General features: G+C 40.2%; 1 protein-coding gene across 1 annotated transcript; it reads left to right on the top strand.

Moving 5' to 3' along the window:
• Positions 1 to 7,649: 7,649 nt before the first annotated feature.
• On the top strand, positions 7,650 to 8,581 carry LOC110724337. The gene is made up of 2 exons (XM_021903760.1): positions 7,650 to 8,304; positions 8,490 to 8,581. Exons 1-2 carry the CDS (start codon positions 7,650 to 7,652, stop codon positions 8,579 to 8,581), a joined length of 747 nt encoding a protein of 248 aa, XP_021759452.1.
• The last annotated feature ends 211 nt before the right edge of the window (positions 8,582 to 8,792 follow it).

The raw sequence follows: 8,792 nt of genomic DNA on the forward strand, positions 1-8,792 counted from the left end.
ACGAGCATCACAAGATGCGTGCCATGCGTGCCTAGCATTACCTAGCACACGCACATTGCATAGCACGAGCATCACAAGATGCGTGCCATGCGTGTGTTTGCTATGGCTTTGCGTGCAAGGTTATGCGTGCTTGCTAGCATAGCAGCACCAGCCATCGCAGCATGATGGGCGTCGCACAGCACAGCCCGCAGCATCGTAAGGCCAGCAGCACGCAAGTGCTTGCTGGGCCTCGCTAGCACAAGCATCGCATCAATGTGCTATGCGTGTTGGGTTGTGCGTGCGTGCTAGCATAGCAGCATAAAGCAGCACACGCATCGCATCACAGCAGCGTGTTGTATGTGCGTGTGCTAAGCATGCTTGCTAGCGTAGCAGCACCAAGTAGCAGCAGCACCTGGCCACTCCTCTCGCACAGCAGCATCGCAGCAACGCATGCGTGGCCTGCTTGCTGCACGCATGCGTGTGCTTGCTAACCTGTGCTAGGCTCCAGCTGGCAGCCTTGGCAGCCAAGGCAGGCTCTCAGCCAGCCATTTGGCATGGTCAGCACGGTCAAGGGAGGGGACCATTTGCTTGGTGTTTGGCTTGGGGAGCAAGGTGTTATTGTTCCCCCCTTTGGTGGTCCTTACCATCTATCCCTTGCTATCCGTATGACACTTGGAGCTTGTTGATTTCCTTGCCTTTTAATTTTTTTTTTATTAAAATAAATTGGTGGGAAAATGTAATTCTCCCACATTGATGCGAGAAGGGAGATCAAGGATCCCTTCCCTATAAATACCCGAGTTTTGGGTTTGGGAAAAATCACTTGAGTTGAACTCAATAAGGCATCTCATCATTAGTGAAAAAACCTTTTAGTTCGTAATACTCTAGTTTTATTTGGTCAATTACCGACTAACCTTTAGGATAAAGATGGTCGGGTCAAGGGTGCGAGCCGTCAGAGGACTTCGCGCTTGCGAGGTTAAGCTTTCAAGTAAGAGCTCGTTATCGAGTGAAGCACCCTTCGAGGGTAAGAACGTCGTTTTAACTTTCTCTCCCTTTTGTTGTTTAGTTATGTGATTGCATGTTTAGTTTCTTTAATTACTGGGAGGATCTTGGTCGAGTTTCTCTTTCACGTAAAAACCCAACAGTGGTATTAGAGCCGCGCTTATTTTAATTATTGTAACTAATAATTAATTGAGGTGATTTAAAATGGATTTAAATTCTGGTTTTGCTTTCTAATTAGATTAGAAGCTCGTTTTAATTTGTTTTAATCTCCTATTTATACTAATTTTAGCCAACGAACCTAGATTTCGACTCAAAAATAGTTATTTTTGGGTGGAATCGATGTTCTAAAGCGTTTTTGTCACTCTTTGAGGGTTGTCCAAAAGCCAAAATCTACCGAGAAACAAGTTTTTCAAGGGGTTCTTCGTTTTTGACGAAAAAATTTTAAGTCTTCAAACCTTGATTAATTATGGCATTTTAAAGGTAGATTAAATGTATGATTGCATCACTAATCTATTGCAATTAGAAATCTTATTAAGCATTTTTATGAAGTCATAATTAGTGCTTAATTTGGTGAGTTCATTTTTCACATAAACTTGAAATTTTCACATTTTTGCGAATAAATTTCTTCAAGTGTGCATGTTTATGGTGAACTTGTGATTTTGAAGTTCCTAATATGTTAAAGATCTAATCTTTAATTGTTTATTTGGTTGGAACTTTACTTTCTAAATTCCATGTTGAACTAATTTTTTGATTTAATCATTTTTTAGTTGATTAAAGTCCTAAAAGTTCAAAACTTGTGATTGAAATTTAATTAATCTTCATATAAGAAGATGTAATTTTTCAATTATACACAAGTTAGTGTTAGAAATTTTTATTCGATGAATTGGTTTATTTTTCCAACCTCTTTAATTTTGTCAAGTTTCATTATTAATTTATGTATGGTTAAATTAATTGTGAGTATAACCCTTCATCTTTTGCAGCATCATGATGAACCTAAAATTGATTTAACGAATAGTACTTAAATAATTTTGGTTTGTGCACTACAATATTAAATTTCTTTAAGTTCATGTTACATTTTCATTCTTTCTCAATGTTGGTTCTAAAATTAATTTAGAATCGATTTTATGTCACACACATATCGGGATTAAAATCCCGAGATAAAAGCACGCAAATCGAGGCAATAACCGCCAAAGCACACCACATAGCTAGCCGGGCTGCTCTCGCAACCCACATGTGGCTGCCATGGTGTACATGGGCTGCTTATGCCTCAATGTGATGCTATTGTGTGGCGGTTTTTGGGCTTGGTGCACACATGTTGATACGCGCATAATGCGATATATGCATTTTAGTGCATCGAGGATGCAAGGGTGAAGCGCACAAGGTGCTACGATAAGGGTGCCTTGGTGCTGCGATGTGTTGCTAGGCAACATAAGCTCGCATGATTTAGGACCTTTGAGGCCATGTCTTGTGTGTGTGCAAGTGCGCTGATGTGGCCGGTGTATCGTGTATACAAAATTGAGATCACTCCCACGTGCTTGGGCCACAAGAGGTTATGTGGGTGCAGCCTCGTAACGCACCTCAAGCCTTTGTGTTAAGCATTTTAGGGATCGTGATGCATCGTTGGGCTATGTGTTTGCTATTTTGTCGTTTTAATTACTCGATTATTTTAACGAGGCTAGGCCCCAATTTTGTCGGCATTTGCAAAATAATTTGGCAAAATATGGTTTAACCAACTTAATTAATTGGATTAATTAAGTTGGATGTTGATTTTAGTGAAGCTTCGTTAATAACTTAAAATTATTACGTCTTAATCACATAAAATGTTAAACAACTTTGACTAGTTTTAATTAGGCACGTTGATAATCACATAAAATGTTAAACAACTTTGACTAGTTTTAATTAGGCACGTTGATTGGATTAACCACCTAAGTTAGTTACTAGTTTGCGCGTGTTATGCATTGTTTCATGTTTTTTGTTGTAAAATGCATGGACCATTCACATATAGTGAATGGATGAATGGAATGTATATTGTTTCACAGCTTTTGTCAAAATGGCAACTAGTGGGACTCGATTAGGATAGTAAATACTGACGGCGATCCATTATGTATTTTTGTAAATCTAAATACAGTCTGCGTACCGTTGCGTATTTTTGTACCTTAATATTTAGATTAATCCTAGTCGTAGTAATTAGTAATTGCACATTTGGCGGAGATGTCTCAAGATGGCGTTTCTAAGAAGACGAGCCAAGAGATATAAAATCATCAAATGTATTGGTTTAGAACATGATTGTCATACTTTAAGAGATGATTTTCATAGATCATTTGCAAAGGTATTGGTTTAGAACTATACCAGATCGATCTATGAGAATACTTTAAGAGATATAAAATCGTAAAAAGTATTTTTCTCATTATAGCTATCAGAACCTTTTTCCTCGACCATGAGTATTATAAGTTCTCTTGTTTGAGTACTAGTCCGTTCTGATGTTGTCAAACGTCTACCGTAAAGGGGATTATAACGGCAACACTCGGGCGGCTAGGTTCTCTTAGTAAGGGAAGCTAACAATGCTAGACTGAGAATGTTCCCCTATTAACAATAGGGATTATGTCTTTGTTATTTACAAGGCCTCTTGAAGAGCGAGACTGTGAAAATGCATATCCGTGCACAAATGGATTTTAGAAATCATCTACTTATTGACAGTCTAACTCGGAAATCGAGAAACACTTCTGGACGTAATAAGGATGACGAAGAATGTTACCTTATAGTTCATGAAGAGACATTAGGCGACATAGGCAAAGGGTTGTACACTAATTGCACATTTGTCCGGAAGGACAAGTGGGAGATTGAAAGGAATGGTGTCTTTCCAACAAGGGTTCAGAATTATTAGAAAGTTAATTCTTCAGTGAGGTCAAGTGATGGGAACTCCTAGGTGGAGGCCGCATCTGATCAGTAATATTAATATGTAATTAATATTACAGCTTACTCTTGACTGAACCCTTCGAGTAGCACCCTAATCGAATAACCGATCCAAGACGACGAATCAATCCAAAGGATTAGATGAGTCATTAGAGTATTACGAACAAAGACGTCGGATATCGAGCTAAGAGTGTCGAGATCGAGCGTCGCAAGTCGAGTCGAACTTAGAATTCGACGAGACATAGAACCAAGCAAGCGACAAGTTTGAGCCAAGCCGTAGCCTCGCATTGGCCCACCCATGCGAGTGCTAGGCTAGACGAGGTCACCAACTCATGTGTGCCATGCGTGTCTAACATTACCGAGCACACGCACATCGCACAACACGAGCATCGCAAGATGCGTGCCATGCATGTGTGTGCTATGGTGATGTGTGGCATTTATGCCAGCATTTTACCCTATTTCATTATAGATTTCTCCTGGATTTTTCACTTGTTTATGCCTCTTTTCACCCCTTTAATCTCGATTTTAGTCATTTCAGCTCCCTCTCGTGTTTTCCCTTCCCTTTTGTCTTTTCTTTTAGTTTTTACCTCCTTTTCGTGTGTTTTAATAGCTCCTAGCACTCGTGGGCGACCTATGGATTGCTAGCTTGAGTGGAGATGCTAAGGAAGCTTGCCAAGGAAGTGGAGATGCGAAAAGGGAGAGGGCGCACTGATAAGAAAGGCCGCGGGAGCAAGTTTCTTAGCCACGGGCGCGGACAGGGAGGTCCTGAGCCAACAAGAGAAAGTGGAGATGGCGTGCCGCGGGCGCGGCAAAGAGGACTCGCAATCGCGGTATTTTATCCCGTGGGCGCGAAAATCTGGGTTTGATAAACTTATTACCCAGCTTGGATAGGGCGCGGCAGCCTGTTCGGAGAGCCCTCTCCCTTGCCCTTTTTCCTCATTTTGGTAGAACACTATAAATAGTCTTTAGCTTATGTTTTTCTGGGGGGAGTATTCCATTGGCTTCAAAACATTTGTAGAGAGAGAAAATCCATATCTTTTAGAGAGAGAAAACATTATTCTTCAAGAATCAATCTTTATAATCAAGTATTCAAGCTTTCCTCAAGATTGTTGCTACTACTTTGATGATTGGTTAATCTTTCAAATTCATAATATCAATCTTTAATTTTGTTTCTCTAGTCTTGATTTTCTTGGTTTTATTGTTCTTACTTAAGTTTTCCTTCATAAAAATTCACGCTTTGTTTGTTTCTTTGATTTTCTTTTAGCTTAGAATCATGCTAGGTTGTATTGTGATTAAATATTGGCTTAAGTTAGTTAATATGACTATTCCTCTTTCTCTAGCTTAGGTTATTAGCTAGGGAAGGGGGTGAATATCATGTATATTGAATATCTATTGAATATTGATGGGTGTTTACCTTGTGTTGATGATTTTGTGATGAAATATATTTGAAGTTAGTGTGTGCACCTCTAATCTCTAAACCCTAATCCTTGATTGAATGCATGAGACCGATTTAGTTTAGGTGAGATTAATTTCATCAACTTGCTTGAGTAGTTGCATGAGAATGAACTATCTTAGGTTGAGTTTTCTATTCCTTGGTTAAATTCCTCATTGGTTTTCATTATTATTCATTTATCGTGATTGAAATCCCTTCTCCCTAGTGCTTTTGCAATTGTTATCCCTTTAATCTAGTCCATATACTTTCATTTAAGAGTGTTTAGTCTAATCCCTTTGTTTTTAGTTTATACTAGACTCAATAGTAGATAGTTTGCCCATAGGATTCCTCAAACACAAATCTCAATATCTCTTTTTGTTACTAGCAATTTATCCTAGATATCGTATTAATCGTGCTAAACCCTCGTTTCCTTGGGAATCGACCCTACCTTACCACTATCTAAATTAAAATTGATAGAGTTAGGATAGGAGATATAAATTGTAATTTTGATCTAGGATAGTAAACCGACAACCTATTATCCTCCGATCAAAATTTTGGCGCCGTTTCCGGGGAAACGACTTGTTTTGCACTCTTAATTTGCGTTATTATTGGATTTGTTACTTTTTACTTTGTTCTTTTTTCACTTGCTAGTCATTGCTAATTGTTTTCTTAGCTTTGGTGAATGCAAAGAAGATCTTAAGGACCACCTACTCACAACATTGATCATGAAATCGATCGCACCTTGAGACAAGTCCGTAGACTTTATCAAGAAGAGGGGCGAGGTTTTGGTGCTACTTTTTTTATAGTGAGAGTGATTCTTGTTCCCCACATTCTCAAGGCGACGAAATGGCGGGACAACAAGTGGATGTTTTATTTTGTGAGTTCGGTAATCCTGAGGATTATGAGCTCACCGGTGGGATATTGCTACCCGTTACGGAAACTAACTTCACCATCCATCCTCAATACACTCGAATGGTTCAAGCGGAGCAATTCTCGGGTTCTCCAAGTGAAGATCCCATAGAGCATCTTGATAGATTTCTTCAACTTTTTGCCATGATACAAACCAACCAAGTTTCTCAAGAATACATTCGGATGCATCTATTCCGACAATCTCTTGTGGGGAGAGCAAAGAAGTGGCTCAAGCAAGTCAAGCCTAATTCTCTCACAACATGGAGGGAAATTGTCCAAGAATTCTTGAAGAGGTTCATCTCCGAAGAGAAAATCGCCGACATGAGGAGGAAGATTGCATCTTTTGAACAAGAGGCGGATGAAAGCCTTAGTGAAGCTTGGGAGAGGTTTAAAGAGTTGGTGCAAGCATGTCCTCACCATGAATACAATCAAAGCTTACTCATGAGGTTCTTCTATGATGGATTGGAACCGATGTCTAGAGCTAACTTGGATGCGGGGGCGGGTGGACAATTGATCAAAGTCCCTCAAAATCAAGTTGAAGCAACAATTGAAGAGGTAGTCAAAAACTACTCTTGGGCAGGTAGAAGGAGGAACGCACCAAAGAAAGGTGGAAAGTATGAGTTGGAAAAGGTTTATCAATTGCAACATCAAATTGAGCTTTTGACAAAGGGGCTCGCAAGGTTGAACACCAATGTCACTAGTGGTGCAAGCTCATCCCAAGTCAACTCTTTCTCTTGTAAAAATTGTGGTGGTACAAACCATGACACATCCTATTGTGGAGGGTTAAGCCCAGAGCATGTAGCGGCATACAATACAAGGCAAGATGAATATAGGGGAAATGGTGGAGGAGTAGCTTGGAAACAACCACCACCTGGATTTGCAAACCAACCCCAACAATGGAACCAACAACCTCAACAACCATACAATTCCAACCCACAATACCAAAACCCTCCTCCATACCAAAACCAATACCAAAACCAAAACCCAAGGGGAAACTACCCAAGGAACCATTAACAAAATAATCAACACCAATACCAAAATCAAAATCAAGCAACTCAAAGGAGTCAAGAGCATGTGTCTCAACTCGGTTCTACTCAAACCCAAATTCTTCAACAACTTCAAGCCATGAACCAACGAATGCAAGAAGTCAAGGCCCATAACAAGATGGTTGATTCACAACTAGCTCAATTGGCCAAAAGGGTTCCTTTCAACTCGCCCTGTACTCTACCCGGGCAACCATAAACTAACCCTTTCAACATCGTGAAACCCGACTCTTGAAAGGAAATCACATTGAGATCGGGCACATCCTATGAGGGTCCTAAGGAGGGAGTTAATGAAGAAAAGAAGGTAGAAGAAGAGGTTTGCTGGTGAAGAACAGGAAGTTGGAGAGAAGAAGAATGATGAGAAAGAGAGGAGTATGGAGAAAAAGAAGTCTAAGGATGTGGTGACATCCTCAACTTCTAGTGAGGCTAGAAATCTTAATGGACCGGTTCCTTTTCTCAGTCGACTTGTGGAGAGAAAATTGAATGACAAATTTGCAAAGTTCTTAAACGTGATGAAGAACTTGCACATAAACCTCCCTTTCATTGAGGTAGTCACACAAATGCCTTCATACTCTAAGTTCTTGAAAGACATTCTCACTAACAAGAGGAAGCTTAATGATGAGCTTATCACTCTTCCCCATAAAGTGAGTGCACTTGTTCAACACAAAATGCCCAAGAAGCAAAAGGATCCGGGAAGTTTCACTTTACCGGTCAAGATTGGGAACATGGAAGCTAGGGGAGCCTTAGCCGACCTTGGAGCAAGTGTTAGCTTGATTCCTCTATCCATTGCTCAAAAGCTTAATATTAAGATGATCCCCACAAGGAAAACCATTCAATTGGCCGACCGTTCGGTGAAGCTACCTTGTGGTGAGCTTGAAGATGTCCCTATTCAAGTTGGGCACATCTATGTGCCTTGTGATTTTGTAGTGATGGACATGGAAGAAGATGTGGATACTCCCTTGATTTTGGGTCGTGAAGCTCTTAAGACCTTGGGGGCGGTGATCAATTGCAAGAACAATACCATTACATGTGAGGTAGCCGATGAGAAAATTGTCTTTGAATTCTCTAAGCTACTCAAGACCCCCATGGTTGAGAAGTGCTATAGGGTTGATGTTGTGAATGAAGAATTGGATCGTTTGGGAAGGGTTATGATGAGTCCTCAAGATCCAATGGTTGAAGCTCTCTCATGTGAGGAAGAGTACTTCTCTCAAAAGCAAAGGAGTTCGTCATGGCCATTGAAGAAGCCAAAGAGGAGGAAGAAAATGATCCTAAGCATGATGAGCTAGAACTTGAGGAGGAAAATTAGAGGAGAGTTCTAAGCCTTCTCCCAAGGTAGAACTCAAACCCCTTCCCCCTATTTTGAAATATGCTTATCTTGGAAATGAAGGGGAATACCCTATTATTGTCAATGCTTCCCTTGATGGTCTTGATTTGGAAAAATTGCTTGTTGTTTTGAGAAAATATAGAAATGTGATAGGGTATAGCATTGATGATATCAAGGGTATTAGCCCGTCTTT

Source organism: Chenopodium quinoa, unplaced genomic scaffold (genome assembly GCF_001683475.1).
Source record: "Chenopodium quinoa cultivar QQ74 unplaced genomic scaffold, ASM168347v1, whole genome shotgun sequence".
NCBI classification, from domain to species: Eukaryota; Viridiplantae; Streptophyta; class Magnoliopsida; order Caryophyllales; family Amaranthaceae; genus Chenopodium; species Chenopodium quinoa.

Bases quoted from the DNA above. Each gene is read 5' to 3' on its own strand.
- LOC110724337 (XM_021903760.1), top strand. From the start codon at position 7,650: ATGGAGAAAAAGAAGTCTAAGGATGTGGTGACATCCTCAACTTCTAGT. The intron at 8,305-8,489 runs GTGAGGTAGCCG...TTCTCTCAAAAG, and splicing joins CAAGAACAATACCATTACAT to CAAAGGAGTTCGTCATGGCC.